Raw genomic sequence first — 19,982 nt, 5'->3', positions numbered from 1 at the left:
CCTCACTGGGTTGGGATTCATAGAGGCAACTGTGCTTTCTGCTGCAGAACTGCCACTGTAAGGGGATCCTGTTGATTGATAAGAAGCTGGGGCAGAAGAAGGGAACAATGGGAGATTTGATGAGAGTTGCTCTGTGATACTCCTGAGAAGCCCACAGAGCCAGCCCTGATCAGAGGGGAAATTGGGGGTTTCCAAGGCAACTTGTTCCCAGGCACAAAGGCATGCCTGTCTGCTGGCAGACAAGAGAAAGGTCTCCTCTACTACAGGCCCCTGGAAAAGGGTGTGGGTCGGGCAGGGGGGAGGGTGTCTCTCAATTGCCTTAGAGGGCACCTGGCAGCCTGGCAGCTGCACAATCACTTTAAAAAACACTTAAATATACAACATGGCAGTCAGAAACAAGTACATGAGAGTCTGTTCTTGTGGCCCTCAACTAGTTTGCTGATGTAGTATTTCAAAGCTCAAACCTAGCAATAGGCCAAGTAGCCTGGATGCTCCAGGAAAACAGAAAGGAAAAAAGGATACTATGGCCTCTTCACGGAATTAAGTTGTGAGAAGGAAGAGTAAGCCACAAAACATTTATAGTGGGGTTTTAGTATTTATTTACACAAAAATAAAAACATCTGCAGTCAAAGTGAAGTCAGAGCACAGAAGGATAGCCGATCAGTCTGTGATAATTAGCTCATCCACACCCCAATCTTCATAGCTTCCATCTGGCAGATACCGCCGGATTATTATGGGAATCTTCCGGGCTCTGCAGGGAGGAAAGAAAAGTATATAGAAGAAGGCACTTTGGCAACATCATGGAGTTTCGCATCCAAGGGCACTTTGGTGGGGTAAGATCACACAAAATGTTTACAAAAACTTCTGACATTAAGTGATGAGTTCCCCCACAGCTTAGCAGGAAATGGTTTGATTTAGTAATACTGAATCCCAATCAATGGATCATCCTCGCCCCACCCCCCCAGGTGAAGAAACAATTGAATAAAGATCCTGCTGGGATGACACAAATATCTGACACATGTTGACCTATCTATAACACATCTGTCTAGCAGAGTCTAAAGAGCTCACACACCTCATCAACCACTGAAATGGCCCCACCTTTGAGTGGAATACAATGGCTGTAAAAAAGCATTTGGAAAAGTGAACATTTCAGGACTGAAAGGAAAGAAACTCAAATCCAGATTAATCTAAGTACGACTTTTTAGGTCAACAATGTAATTAGCCAGCTTGCAATTTGTCCAGGACATCAGGCTTATAATCTTGCAGCACATGAACAGTAAAAAAAAACCCACATGAAAATCTTTAAAAATCACAAGAATTCATTACATAGCCGTGTCCAGAATGGCGTAACTGGTGCCCCTCATCATGACTCCTTCCACACAGCTCAAACATGCAGTAAAACAAGCTTACAACAAAACAAGCTTACATACTTTTAATGTTTGGACTATTCAAACTTGTTTCCATGAAGTTATATAGACACAGATGTACAGATGCTAAATTATATGGAAAACAAGAGCCAAATCTCTAGACTCTTATGGAGAAAGCCAAGCTATAAATGAAATATATAAAAGTCTAGCACAGATGCGAGGAAAGGTTGATTGATTTGTCCTGCTTTTTCTCATCACTTCTGTAATGTGTGAAGCTGAAGTTATGAATCTCACTTGTATTATAGAAAGGAGCACAAGTCGCCAGCACTTCTTTCACAACTCCTACGTAATTTATGAAGTGGCACTATGGCTTTCAAGCTAATGAAGGTTCTACTGCGCTTTTAATAAGAAAATGAATTTTCCATTTAAACTCCATATCAATACCAGCCTTGTCTGTAATCTACGTGTGAATGAAATGACAGCAAATATTAAGAGATGGGATGAAGCCCTCTTCTTCACATTGCTTTATATCAACTTTCCTCTTTCAGGGCTGAGCATTCTACAACAAATCACGCACACATGGTTAAAATCTCCAACTTACTTGAGTTCTTTCATTGCAATCAGTAACGGGTCTGTCTCTCCTTCTAGCTCTACCATCACTGGGGCACACATGCTGGGAGGAAGGGAAACAATTCCAAAATCATTACAGCAATAGGGATATACTGTGTGGCAGTAGCAACTCTATTCTCAGTTCAGAGTGGGCAGTGAATTCCATCTTGCATCATATTTTTTATTTAACCTGTGTTTTTATCCTTCTACTGTTAGCTTTTTGACCTAGTTTCATGATTTCTGCTTGCTGCTATTTTAACTGAGGTCACTTAATACCACTTGCTTTATTTGTTTGAGATGTTTTGATTGTGTTTTTTAAATTTTCTATTGTAGTTTTTAAATTGAAAGCCACCTTAGGGGACCTTTTGCGGGCTAAAAGGCAGAATAGAAATATTTGAAATAAATAAAGCAAACAGAGAGTATAATTGTCAGACACACACATTATTCTGACAGGCGCCAGCAAACATGTCTCAGCTGGCTTATCAAAGCAACTGCGCTATGTGGGACTCCTATTAACTTCAGGGAGAAAAGCAGTCCAGGGATCTTTTGTATCTACAAACTACATTTATTTTTGCCCTTTCAGTGTTGTGGAAAGATACTGTTAGGGCTCAGCTCAGGAGTACTGTATTGCATTACACTGATTCCATGTGCTTCCCTAAAGCCCTAAACAGAAGATATTGCCAAACACTGGACATCACTTCACTTTCAGTGACCAGTTAATCCTGAGCAGAGAAGGGCTGTTTTTCACCTCCAGATTTTACAGAATGCCAAGCAGGGAAAATCTCCATCTTCTGCAAGACATCAGGTATCTCAAGTAACAACAAACACAGGTGGAGCAAGGTACTTTCAGTACGTCACCCTAAAGCTTCCCTTTCTTTGCCCAGTAGACTGGAGTAGATGTAGTAATTTTGGTGCCTAGATAGATATCCCACCTCCTGCCCTTCATACCTTCCTTTGTGTGAACAGTGAAGTTATTATGTGCTAATATAAGTAGCATCAATGTACTAGAAAAAATTGTTTTACCAGGAAACTTAAGAGACTTGGACCACACATCATTTATTCAGAGAATACAAAATGTCTAGACCAGGCATCCCCAAACTCAGCCCTCCAGATGTTTTGGGACTACAACTCCCATTATCCCTAGCTAACAGGACCAGTGGTCAAGGATGATGGGAACTGTAGTCCCAAAACATCTGGCAGGCTGAGTTTGGGGATGCCTGGTCTAGACAATACACCTTAAATTCAAGACAGTTTTTATTTTAACAATTATGGATGCAAATTAGCTTTCTAAAAATTCTGGTTTGCACATGAATAAGATTGCCTGGAAATACTGGTCTTTTTATGAAATAACCTGTATATTATTATAACCAAAACATGCACTAAGCCAATGCTGCATTCACATCTAATATTACACCTGGATGAGAAGTTGAAGAAACATTCTCAGCAAAATAACTATGCATGCTATACTGATCTAGCTCCTACAGGCCTATATTCTGTATTCATGGCATATTAAGTTATGCAGCAACAGGTATTAACTCAGAGATACAGAATGGGAACCTCTTTAAGAAGAACAAAACACTTTTCTCCTTGACTAAGCTTACTTATCAATGTAAAGAAGATTGCACATCATATACATTCACTGAAAAATGAAATGTATTTACTAACTACAAGAATATAAAATATGAAGAGAAAAAATGAAATATTATGTACCATTTTGTTATATAATTACATATAATTAGTATGTAAGCTGATAAGTTTGTTTTTCCCTTTCATTTCCACTATTTTAAGTATAAACATTTTTTTTAATTGAGTTGATGCTTAAATTATTTTAAGTTTTAACCTTTTCAGGTTTTTTGTTGTTTATAATGCATTTATTGTTTGCTTGTTTGTGGACCCATAATAAAAAAGACCAACCAACCCCCCCCCTCTATCTTAGATACTTTAAAGCACATCTCCATAACAGCACTAGAAAAATGAGATACCTACATTTTATGACAATATAAGGGACTGGAATTATATGAAAACCTAGAACCAGAGTAAAAGGTGCAATTTCACATGCTCATATGAAAAGCTTTCAGTAGGTGGCAGATTATATGCAACCTGTTCTTTGTCACCCCTTATGCACAGCTTACTTCTTTTGGTGATCCACTGCATGTATAGTTGACACACATGTGGCCCCTCAAGACCAGAGTTTTGTGTGGGTGTATTCTGCAACATGTCACTGTCACAATAACCGTGTGTTACTGGCCCATCCACACATCATTCCACTTCATTAGTTGTTCTGAAATGCTTCCCAAATGTTATTTTATTATTGCTTTCTGGAGGGGCACTGTTGCACAATGGTGCAAAAGAAGGGGGCAGAAAATTATAGAAAAAGCCTAAAACCTTCTGGGATTTGGCTAAAACACCTAACTTGCTTTATAGCACAGGGGTATTATCCTTGGTTGGAACGCCAAATCTTCTGAGGGGGAGAGGATTGAGATAAGAACTAGGTGTAGATCTAAACAGAAGTAACTTTAAACACATGAAATAAGTTCTACCAATTTTCACTGACGAATATCCATATTCCTGGACCAAAATCATACTTACGCTATCTGGAGGGCACGTGTACCAAGAACTCTGGCACGCTCATATTTGGTCATATAAGGAGTGGTGATTCGCTTCTGGTTTGCCTGCTGGCGTTCTCCAGAGGGGAGGATTTCTACATTTTCCTGACCCTCCTGTAACACAAATATAAGGAATTATAACCATATTCACAGAGTTATATGTGTATTAGTTGTTAGAGCCACTTGAGATCAAATTCAAATCTACAGAGAAGATTTCAATCAAATATACTAAAATAAAGGTCTGAAAGAGGAAAACCATTAGAGAGAAGTATTTATTTGATTAACACAGAAGACTAAGTTTTACCATTTCAAAAAAAAAAGAAAGGCTATGAGATATGTTCACCTTAATAGATTAGAACTTGTTCCCTAATCTTTTTCTATTGTTCTCATCACATGAGTTTTGGAGGCGTTGTTGACGTTAGACATAGGAACCGTGCAGGTACAGGTTACAGACACAGATACAAGAATTGCAGGTAAATGTTGGGATGTTTACATAGACTATAGGACATCATATACTGAAGTCACTTACCTCCTCAGCATTTTCCAGATCATCCAGTCCTTCATCTTCCTCCACATCATCAAAATCATCTCCATCAAAACTGGAGGAATAAATGTATCAAAGGCTTATATAAAATTTCAGAGCTCAAATCTTACTACATCACTGTCTTCAAATACTCTCTTGCTTGTTTTCATAATAGCCACTAAATACTCAAATAACTTTTTGTGGAATTGGCTAGTTACTGTATCTTGCTTAAACTTTACTAACAGGAAGATTCCCTTTGCAAAATCATCAACAAAATATGTTCAACTCATCTCCATTGCCAAGGCTTCCAAGATTGGAGAACTGAAACCTGCCATCACAGCTCTCATACATCTTCCAAGAATCTCCAAATCCCAGCATGAATCTTTTGCATATCGCAGAAGACTTGGGGAAAGGTTGGTGGCAACATGCAGTAGTGGCTAGTCAAAGTTTGTGGGCCACTAGTCCTGCTTCAAGGCCTAATGTGACTCACTGGATTCCTTCCAACTTTAAGACACTTTGGACCAGTTCAAAATACTATACATCATATGAGGTGAGAAACTTATGACCATGGCTGCCATGACATGAGATACATAGCATGTACCTCCATGTAAACAATGCACCTTATTCTCACAATCCTTTCCATTGCATTGAGTGGAAGGTTTGGAAGCTAATAGTCCAATTAATTTATGAGAGTTTGAACTGACTGCTTGGCTTATGTTTCAGTTTGGCAACTAGTTTAAAGAGCGACCACAGACAAATCACAGCCTTTCAGTTTTTTTCACCTTAATACAGTATAAGAAAAAGGGAAATAAAAGAACCCAACCACCACCTACCAAAATCTGGATTCAAGCACAAGACTGCCCTCCCCTCCATGGACATAGCCAAAGGGGGCAGGGGGGGCAGCTGCCCCCCCCAATCAAGTAAAACAATAGAAATACAGTGGTACTTCGGGTTAAGCACTTAATTCGTTCCGGAGGTCCATTCTTAACCTGAAACTGTTCTTAACCTGAAGCACCACTTTAGCTAATGGGGCCTCCTGCTGCTGCCATGCCGCCAGAGCACGATTTCTGTTCTCATCCTGAAGCAAAGTTCTTAACCCAAGGTACTATTTCTGGGTTAGCGGAATCTGTAACCTTGAAGCGTATGTAACCTGAAACGTATGTAACCCGAGGCACCACTGTACGTAACTAATTGACCAATCACATCACTTCTGCCCTCTCCCCTAACAAAAGTCCTCCCCCCAAAAAAAATCCCATGCTCCCCTCCTGTAGTTCTACAAACTGGTATTCAAAGAGATTACTGGTGCCAACTGTGGCAGCAGGGCATAGCCATTGTGGCCAATAGTCACTGGCAATATTTGGTCGATCCTCTTCTAAAATCATCGAACTTTTGTGGCCATCACCACCACAAAACTGTTGGTCAGCCATGAAGCTCACTGGTTGAGTTTTGGCCAGTCCCTCTCTCTCCACCTAACCTACCTCACAGGGTTGTTGTGTGGATAGAATGTGGATAGGAATAACCAGGTTGGCTTCCCTGAGTTCCCTGGAGGGAGGACGTAATAAGAATAATGTCAATAATGGCGTTTAATATTTGGGGATCCAGCGGCACAGCACAAAATAAGCGCCCTGCGTAAATACCACCGCTGCTGCCTACAGAAACCCCAGCGACCCACCCCCACCCCTTTCCCCTCACGAGGGTCCCTTACTTATCCTCGTTGTCAGACATGCTGAGGCTTTTCCGGGTTCGGCGCGACCTCTCGCGATACCAGAGGCTCCGACGAGAAGCGAGGCGCCCAGCACGAGGGAGCCAAGAAACGCCAAACGGCACCCCGGCCGCCGCGCACAAGCCTCGCAAACGTTCTAGGCGCAAGTCCTTCCGGGTCGCAGCTGACGTCACCGGAAGTGGACGCCGGAGGCGGTTGCTATGGCGACGGGAGCCGCCAGCTCGGGCAAGAGGAGAAGGAGGATGTGAGGGATTCGTCTTACCCTTACAAATGAAGGGAACAATTAAGATCCTATGAGGGAACTTTTTTCTTTTAAAGGTAAAAGGGTGGAATTGGGGCGTCCACGGTATATGTAAGGCGGAAGAAGACTGTCCCTCCGTTGTTTGCGAGGCAACAAGCTGCTCCGTGGCATCACGTGCGATGCCAAAATGCCCCCTAGAACCAGTCAGGAATAAGAAATACGCGCGGATTGTTGTAGCAACATGCACGAAGGGCTGTGTGTTCCCTTTATGGGATTGCTGCTTTGTTTGTATTTTATTGTTTATGAAACGTGTTCTTATCTTGTATTTTTATACCGGGAACTGCCCTGAGATCTAGGGATGAAGGGCGGTATACAAATTTAATAAAATAAAATAATAAAGATATCATTTTTGTCTTTAAATTGGTCTTGTGATAAATTCTGGCTGAGTGCCTCCCCCCCCCCCACCCAAAGCACCACAACTGTAGTTTAGCCATCACTGAGCAGCTGCAGTTCCAGCACCATTAACAAACTACAGTTCCCAGTATTTTTTGCGGGGGGGGGGTAGGCATGTCGGCTTTAAATATATGGTGTGTATACAGCCTCAGCATGAGAAACTCATATGTTGCAATAATACCTGAAATATTTGGCTTCCTAGAATCATAGAGCTGGAGAGACCAAAGAATCCGCTAGTTCAGCCCTCCATCACATGACAGATGACCATCCTGCTTAAAAACCTCCAATGAAAGAGAGTTCACCTCTTTCTGAGGGAGTTCATTCCACTGTTGAACAGCTCTTACTGTCATAATGTTCTTCCTGATGTTTAGTCGGAATCAGCGTTCGAAACTCCAATTGTTCTAGGCGCTTTGTATTCTTATTAAAAAGTGTGTCTAGACACTCCATTGTGGTGCCCATAACCTAGGTTTAAGGTGCCATTTAGCTCCTAGCTTTCATATCTCAGTTTGTAACACTGGTCAGAATATCTGTTCTTGTAACTTGAATCTGTTGGCTTGAGTCCCACCCTCCAGAGCAGGAGAAAACAAGTTTTCTCAATCTTCTGTGTGACAACCCTTTAGATCTTACTTGGTACTAAGCCCCACTGAAGTATGAAGGGCTGATTTCTGAGTTTTTATGTGTTTTTATTCATAAGAGAGGCATATAATAAATTAATCAATATTTAAAATAGCATCTCAAACACAGTTCTAAAAAAAACCCCAGAACTGTTAACAGCATCAGCTGCTTTTTGTAATTTGCCTCCTGTCCACCCAAACCAAAAGCCATTTGAAAGAGCCAAAGATTTGCAGCTTTTCAGGTCTGATATCATTATTCAGGATGAGAGCAACTGCTGTAAAAAATCTGCTTCTACCAACTGAGGTTCCCATCCCCTTCAATGATGGAATGCAAAGGGTTTTCAAGGTTAAAACCAGCACCATGAATATGGACTGGAAGCACATTAGCAACCAGTACCCAGTAAATATGCATAGGACTGGACTGCATATAAGGCAATCAAATCCTGAATTCATTTAAACCATTACCTGTAACTTCTCAAAGTATAATTTTCACTCCCCATCTTTTTTTCAGTAGTACCTGACCGCACAGTGAAAGGGTAAAATTTGTTGATGTTGACCAACGTTTATTTGAAAAACTATATTTGGTGTTGGAATATGTCTTAGAGCTGTAGTTCTAACCAATGCAGAAAATGCATTTCCCTACCTTTCTTTTAAAGGTGCTGCAATGGCTGCCCGAGAAAGGACCACACCTGCTGTGGCAAAAGGCTCTGGATTCTGGCATGTTCCCATTGTAACCGAATATAGCCAGGAAACACAGAAACTGTTGAAAGGTAATTAAGGCTGTTAAGCAGATATTAGAACAAGATTGAGCTTTCGTAGACCTTGCCCAGCAACTCTGTACCCTGCTTCATGCACCAGATCATTTGGCCATGCTGCCCTGTATAATCTTCTGTGTGAATGCATTCCCACGCACATAGGTCCTTGAGATTGTAGATCCACATTCACTATCACAGTCTGCAGTCCATCTAGCACTCATCACCCCTCTTTTGCGGCCTGTCTACACCTCGGGCAACAGCAAGTGCAGATACAGCAGAGTCTCTGCAGTTACATGAACACTGAAAGGTGCTTTCTACCAGGTCAGATCATTGAGTCATCTCAACCAGTATTGTCTGCAAAGATTGTATGCCGGGTGAGAATCTGGGGCTCTCCAGATGTTACTTAACTCCCACCATTCCTGTTTATTGTCAATGCTGGTTGGGCCTGATGGGAATTGGAGCCCAACAGCATCTAGAGGGCCACAGATGCCCCACCACTGCTCTTTGCTGACTGGCAACTGCTCTGCAGGGTTTCAGGCAGGAGTCTTACCCAGACTGCTTGGACAAACAAGGGGCTGACATCATGCATACTACTACCGTGCTACAGGTTTTCTTTGAGCCAATAATAATAATAATAGTAATAATAATAATAATAATAATAATAATAATAATTTATTATTTATACCCTGCCCATCTGACTGGGTTTCCCCAACAAAGATTAAAAATACAATCCACATGGCATGAGTTTTATTGTATAAGTGCAAGAAAATGGACTTGCATTTCAGAGTTATCTAATTTGTGGGCTTCTCACACTTCTGATTTAGCCCTCTTTATCCAAGTCTACACTTAAGAGCACAAGCCAAAGAATATATATTACGTCATAATACAAATAATTTTTAATGGTGTTGAAAGTGCAAATCAGGATTATAAAGTAAAGGCCTAGTTTCAGAACCAGTTTCATAAATGATGACTACAGAAACAAACCTACATCAAGTCCCTTCTTTGCCTAGCATGTGCCAGGAAGGATTTCCACACCTGCCACGATGTAGTGGAAGCAGCTTTTGGCACACTACCATAAGCTGCCCAAGCTCCCAACGCATGGGGACAAGTGCATGTGTCCCATTTGCCATGCTCTGCAGTTAGCTCCATGTCAGCAAAGATTGGGTTTCTCTCACTGCTGCTGTCCACTGAAGTTTTAATGGAAACAGATTCTAAACTGATCTGCAATTTTGTGTTAAAAAAAAAAAAGCTTCTGTATAATGTCCTTTCTGAATAATACTTTTTAAAATGAAAGATCCAGTACAAACTCATAAAAGTGTCTCTTTCCTTTGGATTTCTGTGGTTCAGAAGGTATTTAAATATTTGTATTCTTTTTCAGAAATATGGGGAAAATCAATTATTCCATTTGGGGTCTCTTGAAAAGTTCAAATAGTCATCACCATTTCACCCAAGAATTCCACTTATTGAGATCAGTGGGAGCTGATGGCGAATCACACATTTGAAGATTTAAGTAGTTATTTTGCTGTATATACTTTAACCCCCCCCCCCAAAAAAACAACAACACACACACACGTTACCTAAGATCTTTTAAGAATCTGTAGGACCATTGCTCTTCCTGTTTATGTTAAAACTAATCCTGTGAAGGAGATGATGTCCTAGGAATTTTCAGGCCATGATATTTACAGATAGCTTCTGTTTTTCAGTGATGATGCAAGAATCCAAACTTACCAACTTCCAGCAACGTCATCTCACAAACTGCATAAAGCGTGAGTTATGTCTAATTTCAGCCTTGCCGTTACACTTAGCATTGCTGCTGAGTTGTTGGTTGTTACTAGTCCAAATACGGTTTAGTCACATTCATGTTATCCATTTACAAACAAACAAATCATCCCTTTGGAAAGGAAATTAGCATTGACTCAAGCAGCTAAACAGAATGTAAGTGGAAATGAGTCATGGATGATTCCCTAACAGATACTAGTTCTATCCAGCTGTCTCTGTAGGGACATAATAAAGGCTGTTTTATTGTTCTGGTCACTGCATATACTGTAAACTAGATTTGTAAAACTAGATTTGGGTAGTTTTTATTAAAAGCTGAGAATCAAAAGATTCTGAACGTTAAATGTCATCTACCATGCTGCACCATGCATTTGCAGCCAAACCAATTGCCAGAGCCGCTGCTGAGAGGTTGTGAGTAGAGCACTGTGCATCTGCTTGGCTGTGTTAGGCCTTTGGTTCAAATCTGAGCTCTTGAAATGCTTGGTTTTTACCAGGTATACCTTTGAAGCCTCCGGATTACATTCACTTGCTTCTGTCAGTAAGTCACAAGATCTACTTCCTTGATCTTCTGCTCTTGGTCTTTCCTTCCTTAGGAGGTGACTCCCTTCCTGATAAATGCAGCCCAACATCCAGCAAGGAACCAGAGCTTTCCAAGCCTGTCTCACCACCAAAGGCTTTTTTGTCCATCAGTCCATATGGAAGACCTCGTCTCCGGCCTGCTGAGATGTGCCGGGCAGGCGATGCATACATCCGGGAGAAATTCAGGCCCCAGGCCACCCGTAAGGAAGCAAATGATAACATTCCCAGGGGACTAATTTTGAAATGGGAGTTAAGTAACCCTGACAACATTTTGCATTTATGCAGCACTTCAGAATGTAAAATGGATTTAGCGCTCTTCACAACAGCCCTGTCAGGTCAGCATTAACAGTCCTTCCATGTGCAATGGGTGGCTGTGTTTGTGCTGAAGCGGATGGATAAGTGACTTGCCTAGGGCCACCAATAAGTTTATGGTTGAGGGCAGGATTTGAACTGGGAAATTCCTGGCTTCCAGCTCCTAGCCACTACAGTGCAGTAGCTCACAAGTTTTCTTTGCAGTAACGTTTATGAAAGTTCCTGTTTGTGAAAGCTCAGCAGAATTTTTAGACCACACACTGAAATTTTCCAGGTGTTAAACCAGTTTTCACACCTCTCCTCTGAAAAGCTTAATAGAATCTAGTTTCCATTACTAAGGCTACAAGCCTTATGCATGTTTACCTGGGAGCAAGCCCTGTTAAACATAGTGGGACTTACTGCCAAGTAAATATGAATAGGATTGTGTTGCAACCTCTGCCCTCCTCTTACCAGTTTTGGTGCCTGCCATACCTTGCTGTGTTCAGGTTGTTTCACATTACCATTGCTGATTGATTTGTGTCAGAACTTCTACCCAAAATATTTGTCATTATCATGATGCATGGCCTCTGCAGCCTACAGTCTGTGGTGCCTGATTTTGATAAGTCTCCTATGCAGACACCTTTGTAGGAGCTCTGAATATCTAGCACAGAAACTGCCTGAAGAGCTTGCAATAGAAGAAAGCACTTCTCCCAGATGTTGTACATCATCTGCTTGCTTTGGCACTTGTAGGAGACCTGGAGAAGGAGAAGGAAAGACTCCAAAACATTTTTGCAACAGGAAAGGACAAAGTTGAAAAAAAGCCGAAGAAAGAGCCAGTCAAGGTAGAAGAGAAGGTCCTAGAACCAGACCGGTTTGAAGAATGTATGTACAATGGATTGCCTTGGTTGAAAGCAGTGATCTGATGGTCTATATATGGTAGGGAGGCTGCTCTCCCATTCTGAAGCATAGGAACTGGTCAGAGGAAAGTAAGGGTTGTATTATTGGGTTCAGGGAGAGCCCTAAGTAAAGAAATCTCCCTTATTGTGTCTTGTCAAAGAAGGTTACCTCACTAAGTAGGAACTATAGAGTGCAGGACAAATGCCACCCTATAAACATGGTCAGTAGTGCCCTCTGTTCCCCATGATGGCACTACAGCAGTCTGATACAAGATTAATACATATTTAAGATGGGTATAATGAGTTACAAGGGCTAGTTTCGTGTCTGAGCACATACAGTGCAACCTGACTCAGTAAAGCTGTCCAAATATACAAGCAGACTAGGCAGGCAGCCTAGTTTTCCTAGTTAAATGAACTCCTGCCACAATAGAAACAGCACATGTATTGTGGGCTTGTGTCCTCTGTGTAAAGTGAATTCACACTGCAGACTCCCATTAGTTTAGGAGCCCCACAGGTGCATCCCATTTGCATGGGAACGCCTTCACAGTGCCAGTGACAGCTGGGGCATCAAAAACCTTGAGTTGAGCTCATTCTGAAAAGCATCTGCCAATGGTGCGGGGGAATATTCTCATATTTGATTTGGAAAACATGCTGAGTAGGTGATATATATACATGCAAGTTGGGAAAGCTATGCATATTTTCCTCCGCATTCAAATATGTTGATTGGTGGCGATCAGGCAAAAGTCATTTCATAAACAGGGCTGTACACTGCTCTGATGATTGGTGAGAGGATGGTATAAAATTAAATACTTTTATAAATAAGAATAAAAGGAAACAAAATGTTATTTTAAATTTTTAGGACAGTATGTTTACAATATTTGTAATTGTATACCATTTTTTTTAGTAATTGCTTTATACCATTTTTTAATAGGATTGTATTTTTAATGTATATTAAGGCACCCCTGTGTGGTGTATCAAAACTAGAAGGGCAGAATATAAATGCTCTGATGAAAGATTCCTGCTGGATCAGCGTAAGGGCCATCCAATCTAACGTTCTGGCAAGCAACTGCTGGCTTGTACTTGTTGCCCTCCAACTACAGCAAATAGAACTTACATGCTCAGCTCCTCTGAATTTGGAGTTCCCATTTAGTTATTATAGCTCAGCCTTCACCAAGTGAGTAGTCCAAAACATCTGGAGGGCACCACACCCATCTTCCCTGGCCCTTGAGCCATGCTGCCTGGGGTTTATGTATATTGGACGCCAGCAAGTTGATATCCATAAATTTGCTCAGTCCCATTTTAAAGTTACCTAAGGCTCTGACCGCCACTTTTATATTGCAAGCAAATTCGATAAATTAATTAGGCACTGTGGGAAGACTTCCTTTTCATACATGTAAATAAACCAATTCAGTCATCAAGCTTTCTTTCCAAGAGAGCAATGGTCCTTTCCAAGTTTAAAGAGCATACTAAAAATGAATACATTATGTGTAGTAATTAGGAAATTGGATGAGTCAGAGTTCCGGGAGTATTTATGTGTTCCTGCCTTCAGGCTCCCTCATTCCATTGTTTCATTTTCTCTCCCCCTCCCCCCCCCAATAAAATACTCAGTGGTTAATGAAGTTCAAGATAGAAAGAGGTTTCTGGAAGAAATGGAGGCCCTGGGACAAGGCAAATTGTACCGAGGGATCATCCTCACTGAAATATCACAGGTATGTGGCCTCTTCTGGTTTGGACATTCTGTCATGTATAGTACTGAGTGTTACTGTTCTAGTCTGATAACTGGCCATAATGTATTTTGAGAAGGTGGGGAAAGATTGACTGCCAGGTATATGAAAGACATGAAGAGCCTTAAAAAAAATGCTACAGGTGTGGGAGTAAATCTCTGACACTTGTTGCATGTAATTTTGTGATGAAAGTGTCTGGAATTCTCACTGCCTCCCCTTCCCCTGCTTTTTGCAGAAGGTTCGAGAGATGGAGATCATCGACAAACAGAGAAGTGCAGAACTGAAAGAGGCGATGGCTAAATCCTTCAATATAGGCAACAAACCTGACCCTGAATGCACAAGTCAAGAAGACCAGTAGTCCTTTCCCACTCCAGAACATGATTATTGCACAAGGGTGCCAGAACTAGACTTTCCACAAGAGTTTTAGAAATGGCTCTTAGCCCATAAGTGGCAAATGGAAGTTTCAGTGCCCCCGGGGCTTTGTTTTTGCAGGAACTCAAAACATTCTATTTTTATAGCCTTTAACAGCAAGAGGCCTTTTCGAGGGTGTGGTTTAAAAGTAGCCATAGGATTAATGCCTGGCTACAGTAAAGGGCATGAATGGGCATTTCCTCTTTAAACAGACCAGCAAGGGGTAGAACTTCCACACACCTATCTAGTCTCAATGTGAAACATAACAGTATGCAGTTTTCTAGAAGGTTGTGCTTCTGCTTCTTAAAATCACAACAGCCTATTATAGGAAGTGTTTGGGTCAAAAGCTTCTGTCTAAACTCATATCCTTTACTTTTCACACGTTTTCCGGTGAAAGCTGAAAGTCTCTTACAATCTTGTGTACAATTATACCTGACAAATAATGTTGCCTGCTGCTTCAGAGCTAGTAAGAACACTGTGAGGACTTGTTTTTAATTTTATGGCTACCTCAGTGAGATTGGGAGCATGTAGGAACATGTCAGGACCAACCTAGATATAACAGAGGGCACCCATGTTTGTTTAGTCACAGGCCTACCCCATTCATGACTAAAGCTGGGGCCAAGGAGGACTGATATCTTATTTGCTTTAACTCACTGTGCTCTGTCACTTGAAACATTTTCTGGCTGTTTAGCTCATGGTTGGTATTGGAACCCGGGCAAATGCCTGAAGTGACAAGAGTGGAAAGAGGTAAATTGGGGAGAGAGGAGGCAACCAGCTCCCCTTACCTCTTATTATAAAAAGAACACCCACTCCAGTTTAGTTGTGGGGCAGAAGTGTGAATACAAAATACAGCTGCCCCCTCAAGGCTAGTTTACCCCTCATATACTCTTCTCAGATTATTATTATTTTTAAAAACAAGACTGGTATGAAATATATACCTGAGACTTCTCTGTTTTATATGCCCTGGGACTACCTTTATAAGAGAGGGTCTGTTTTGTTTCTACTGTGATTCAAAATGGAGAAATAAACACCAACACTGTTGCTAAATACAATAGTTTTATTTCATTTGTTTGTTCCCTGCATGTAAGTGGAGATTGTGGTTAATACAGTGTAATTCTGTCCATCAGGGCTAGGGGGATTTGTGATGGGAGCGTCTCTGGTGGCATTTTGTAACAGTTTTGTTTTAGAGGGGAATGTTGTGCTCTGGGATCAAACCCCAGGGTGGCCTTTCTGTGGAGAGCAGGATTCAGCAGGAGGTTGTCATCCACTTGTGGGGACTGATAACAAGGCCCCGAACCAGCGCTGGCAACACTGATGAACTCAGATCCCCTTCTGGGACAGCGTAGGCTGAGCATCATAGCCAGGGACTGGCCAAACATTCCATCATATTTGGATAAGGCAGCACAGCAATTTGCTCTGGGCTGGTAGTCTACTCTGCTAACAAGAACCCAAGACTAACAGCTGACTAACCAACACCTACAATACTATCAGTGTTTAACTCAGACCAAACAAACATCTCAATAAATAGCTCCTCCACTTGGAGGAGAAGGCAGAAAGGAAGGTGGGAAGGCCCCTTCCCTCCCAGCACACACGCAAACACACACGCACACGCAAACAAATAAAAACAAAGCTGGAAGGGAGAGGTGGAAATTCAAGCTAAGGAAGCAGTATAGAAAGGAGCCCTCTTGCACTCTTAGGAAAGTATATACATGTCAAGCTGAGGGGGGAGCAGCTGGAATCCCTCCCAAATGGGCTAAGGGTAGCACTGGTGAGCAAGGCAAAAAGGAAACCTTGTTGGCATCGAGTACAGCATGAGATCTTATGCCCTCACAGTGGAGGGGAACGTTGGACCCTTTCCCAGCCCACTGTGTCCCTTGAAGAGCACCATGGATGAAATTTAGCAGCAGCAACCAAGAGGGTGAAAAGGCCCAGTGAGTGTCCGATTCAGACCTTACCAAGTACATGAAAATCCAATCCCTTTAAGCTTTCCTCCCTGCATTGCTAAAAACGGTTTCCAAGAGACTCGGCATTTGCAGCACATTGGCAGCAGGAGAGAAATAGGCCACTGGTTAGGCTCTTGGCTGTTTCTATCCGCCCTTATGGCATGGAAGCGTTTCCCATGATACTCAGTTTAACAGTTTTAAGCCAAAACAAAAAAATAACCGTGCTCCAAAAGCCCAAAACCTTTCCAAATGACCCAAGTGGGATTTCTGACTAGCAGGCTAATGAGAAAAGGGATTTGGAGCAGGGGAGAGGAGTCCCCGTCCCTGGACTACTATGGAAAGTCTCCTCCTCCCCGAAGGAGAGGGGTACGAGGCACATGTGACTATCACAGTTGAGAGACGGGAGGGGGACAATTAGTGCAAGTTTCCCACAGACACCCAAATTCTGCACTGCTCAGAACCAGTAATAAGAAGTACACACGTACACCCGAGGAAGCCTAAAAGCTATTTCACTTTCCCACCCCTACCCAGAAGCCGAAGAGACAAGTAGCTTCCTCCTCCAGTCTGTCCCTCCAACTATTTCAGTGCTGACTAGGCTTGCCCCACCTCTCTCCCCTTTTACTAGGCAAAGGAGCTTCTGTTGATGGAAGCTGACGGAATTTCTCCGAGGGAAGCCAGCTTTGGTGTATGGCGAGGCACAGCATTGGTGGTGGCGGGAGGGCAGGGAAGGGCCAGGAGGCAGAAGCCCCATTTGCCAGGTGGCCGGCCAAACAGGACCGGTTTTGTCCCTCCCCGCTTCTGGCTGCCTCCTGCTTTAGCTTTTCTCCTTGGGCGACTTGCTCTTTGACTCATGTTTGTTCCCAAGCAGTTTCAACACTTTCATGGGCTTGAATTTCCCTCTCTTCTTGCTCTCAGCTTCGGTCTCCTTATGAAATTCTGGAGAAAGGAGGGAGGGGGAGAGAGAAAGTACAGTGGTCACTTTCTGTGGAATGCACCTGGGGTTGGGCAAGAGAGGAAGGTGAGAAACTATTCAGCTGAGTCAGACAGGAGCTCAGCAACTGGCAGCAGCTCTCCAGGGTTTCAGACAGGAGACGCCAACACTATTTGGAGATGCCAGGGACTGAACCTGGGCTAAAGTCCTCCCATATATATCAGGATCTTCATGCAACAAGTCTACACAAAGCCTACCCTGGCAAATTCTTGTAACATCATGGATGCTACAGTTCTATACTAAAATTAGATTCAGCAACCAGAAAATCCAAATGCCTCAAGGGCTTACATTAGCTAAATTAGCATAAATCTGCTTATTTGCATGCTTCATACAACAGGCCAATTGTCAAGTCAGGACAAGCATTGTTTACAGAATCTGGAATTATTATTCTGCAAGGAATTGAGAAAGGAGGATCATCACCTGTGGAAAAATGCAAAAAGGGAGGAATAGCAACCACTAAATAGATTTGTGACCCTTGCTGTTTGCCAAAACAAATATGCACCTAAAGGTGTATTAATGACTGTATTAGATACAGTCTCAAGCTGGAATTATCCCTGGGTGTTCAGGGGTTGATCCCAAAGCTGTGTATATCCTGCCATTCTGCAGGAGTCCAGAAAAAACCCGTAATGTTTTCTTAGTCACTGAATTTTGTTTCCTGATTAAAAGAAAAAAGAAACCAGGAGGACAGAAAAAGGTTTCTAGCCTTTTTGGATGTGAAGAAAATGCTTGAAAATGCAGAGTTAAAATCTCAGAAGCCATAAAGGAGACTGAATTTCCTATGTTTGGGGGCAGGGCTTTCAGTGCCTTGCATAGTTTCTTGCCCTGCCCTGTGGCTAGCAAAACCAGACTAAATTAGCAAATTAGCAAAAACAAGCATGCATCCATGAAAGAATTTCCATGGCTTTCATTCTTCCTCTAAAATAGTTGCTGCAGAAGGGAAGGGAAAACTTAGATTCCCTTTGCCCCCCCAGGCAACTATTAAAAGGGAAGGGTTCAGATTTAGGTGCAATGTCTCAGAGCTTCCTCCTTCTGTATTGCAACTGCTTCCGAGATGAAGAACAAGACCTGGGCTATAGGGATTATGTGCTGCCCTGTGCTGGGAGCGATATTCCCCAACAACAGAGGAAACATGCATGCACTACCCATGGCCAAAGGCAGTTTGGGCAGAAAGCAGAGGAGCATTTGACATCCTTTCCGTCCCAAATCCCCCCCCCCCCCACCTTGGCTTCCTGCCCCTACTGCATCTGCAAGCAGAAGGCTACTTTCCTGAGTGATCAGCAGGATTACAAAAAAAAAAAAAAAAATTATGCAAATTTACTTAATTTTGCATTTAAGTCATACAATTCAGCTTTCCTTGGAGCAGAATTCAAATTGCTTGGGTGCATACTTTTAGTGTGTTCAGTATGGAAAGGACACATAAGCACATTGTGTCCTGGTTAACAGTCGTTTTAACTATCTAAATGAAAGGTGGGTTAGAAATATTTTAATAAAGAATATTCCAGGAACCAATGCCTTAACTCCTGGACCTCTCTTACCTTTCTTTTTAATCATGGCTTCCAGCATTTTGTCCTCTTCTTCTTCCCTGGTAAAACAAGGAGAAGGAATAGTAAGATTCGGTCTTTGCCAGAACAGTTGAAGTGAAGCTTCTAAAAAGATGTTATTATGCCATAGAACACAAGAAGCTGCTCTTCTCCCAATCCTGCCCAGCCAATAGTTTCTATGCTGGGGGATAGGGCTCTATGGCCCTCCCCTAGAAGCTGTTGGGCTCCAACTCCCATCAGTCCCAGCCACCATGGCCAATGGTCAGGGATGATGGGAGCTGTAGTCCAGAAACAACTGACAGGCCACAGGTTCACCATCCTTGGCCCAAGTAGGAAAGCCATTCTTTCAGATCCCAAATGCACCACATCTTTGGGCAAGCTCCTAGCACCAGCTCCCTTGGACAAAGCTCTTGTGTCTTGTCTAGGGAAGATGTTCACTATAAAAATGGCATTTGGGGCCATGCAACTACAGCCATCTTTACAGTCACCCCAGCCCTACTATTTAGAAGTAGGCAGGCCATTTCCAACCACTTCCCTTTCTGCTACCTTTGCCGGTCCTCATCCAAGCAATTGACAATGGCGTTCCGCTGCTCAATAATGGTCACCAGTTCTTGCATCAGCACCTTCTCCCTCACACGGTCCTCATCTGTCCAGTCTTTCTCTGTCCGCCAAGAAAGAGAGAGGTGAGTAGGCAGTTATTTATTTACTAGGTGTTTGTACTTATAAGCCCACCTTCCTTGAAACGGTCCAGGAGCGGATTACAAAAAAAAGTGACAATTAAACAAGTACAGTTTACGTTAAAATCATAAAATGAAAGCACAAGAACACCCAACAGCAAAACATCAGCACAGAATAGCAGCAAAGAGCAATGCAGGAGTTATGTGGTGGAACTTCCTATGGTTAGATGGTCGCACTTCTGCTCTGCGAAGGATTACATGA

At 42.4% G+C, this 19,982-nt stretch overlaps 3 protein-coding genes across 5 annotated transcripts in view; 1 reads left to right on the top strand and 2 right to left on the bottom strand.

Moving 5' to 3' along the window:
• Window positions 1-575: 575 nt before the first annotated feature.
• On the bottom strand, window positions 576-6,972 carry POLR2F (RNA polymerase II, I and III subunit F). Its single transcript, XM_079993240.1, has 5 exons — window positions 6,811-6,972; window positions 5,112-5,181; window positions 4,566-4,696; window positions 1,969-2,040; window positions 576-751 (listed from the first exon to the last, which is right to left on the bottom strand). Exons 1-5 carry the CDS (start codon window positions 6,828-6,830, stop codon window positions 661-663), a joined length of 384 nt encoding a protein of 127 aa, XP_079849366.1. The 5' UTR covers window positions 6,831-6,972; the 3' UTR covers window positions 576-660.
• A 29-nt stretch (window positions 6,973-7,001) lies between these two features.
• On the top strand, window positions 7,002-15,475 carry LOC307225215 (UPF0193 protein EVG1). Of its 2 annotated transcripts, XM_079993091.1 has the most exons (7): window positions 7,002-7,146; window positions 8,793-8,906; window positions 10,595-10,657; window positions 11,261-11,446; window positions 12,288-12,419; window positions 14,042-14,142; window positions 14,393-15,475. In XM_079993091.1, exons 1-7 carry the CDS (start codon window positions 7,122-7,124, stop codon window positions 14,513-14,515), a joined length of 744 nt encoding a protein of 247 aa, XP_079849217.1. In that variant the 5' UTR covers window positions 7,002-7,121; the 3' UTR covers window positions 14,516-15,475. The 2 variants fall into 2 exon arrangements, with proteins under 2 accessions (XP_079849217.1, XP_079849218.1); XM_079993092.1 differs by lacking the exon at window positions 7,002-7,146.
• Window positions 15,476-15,607: 132 nt separating this feature from the next.
• MICALL1 (MICAL like 1) overlaps window positions 15,608-19,982 on the bottom strand; it is a 32,147-nt gene continuing 27,772 nt past the window's right edge. For both annotated transcript variants that reach the window (XM_079992340.1, XM_079992341.1), the window contains exons 14-16: window positions 19,590-19,704; window positions 19,038-19,084; window positions 15,608-17,447 (exon numbers count right to left, since the gene is read on the bottom strand). In XM_079992340.1, the coding sequence (XP_079848466.1) occupies window positions 17,326-17,447; window positions 19,038-19,084; window positions 19,590-19,704 (284 nt within the window). In that variant the 3' untranslated portion in view covers window positions 15,608-17,325. The remainder of the gene's footprint in view (window positions 17,448-19,037; window positions 19,085-19,589; window positions 19,705-19,982) is intronic.

The sequence above is a fragment of the Podarcis cretensis genome (genome assembly GCF_951804945.1).
Source record: "Podarcis cretensis genome assembly, chromosome: 10".
NCBI classification, from domain to species: domain Eukaryota; kingdom Metazoa; phylum Chordata; class Lepidosauria; order Squamata; family Lacertidae; genus Podarcis; species Podarcis cretensis.
The sequence above is the reverse complement of the archived record's forward strand: the minus strand, read 5'-3'. Positions and strand labels throughout refer to the sequence as shown.

Excerpts from the sequence above, each read along its gene's own strand:
- LOC307225215 (XM_079993091.1), top strand. The coding sequence starts at position 7,122 with ATGAGGGAACTTTTTTCTTTTAAAG. Across the intron at positions 10,658-11,260 it reads TCTCACAAACTGCATAAAGC|GAGGTGACTCCCTTCCTGAT; the intron begins GTGAGTTATGTC and ends TTCCTTCCTTAG. Across the intron at positions 14,143-14,392 it reads TCCTCACTGAAATATCACAG|AAGGTTCGAGAGATGGAGAT; the intron begins GTATGTGGCCTC and ends TGCTTTTTGCAG.
- POLR2F (XM_079993240.1), bottom strand. The coding sequence starts at position 6,830 with ATGTCTGACAACGAGGATAA. Across the intron at positions 4,697-5,111 it reads ATCTGGAAAATGCTGAGGAG|GAGGGTCAGGAAAATGTAGA; the intron begins GTAAGTGACTTC and ends TTTGTGTTACAG. Across the intron at positions 752-1,968 it reads ATTGCAATGAAAGAACTCAA|AGCCCGGAAGATTCCCATAA; the intron begins GTAAGTTGGAGA and ends TCCTCCCTGCAG.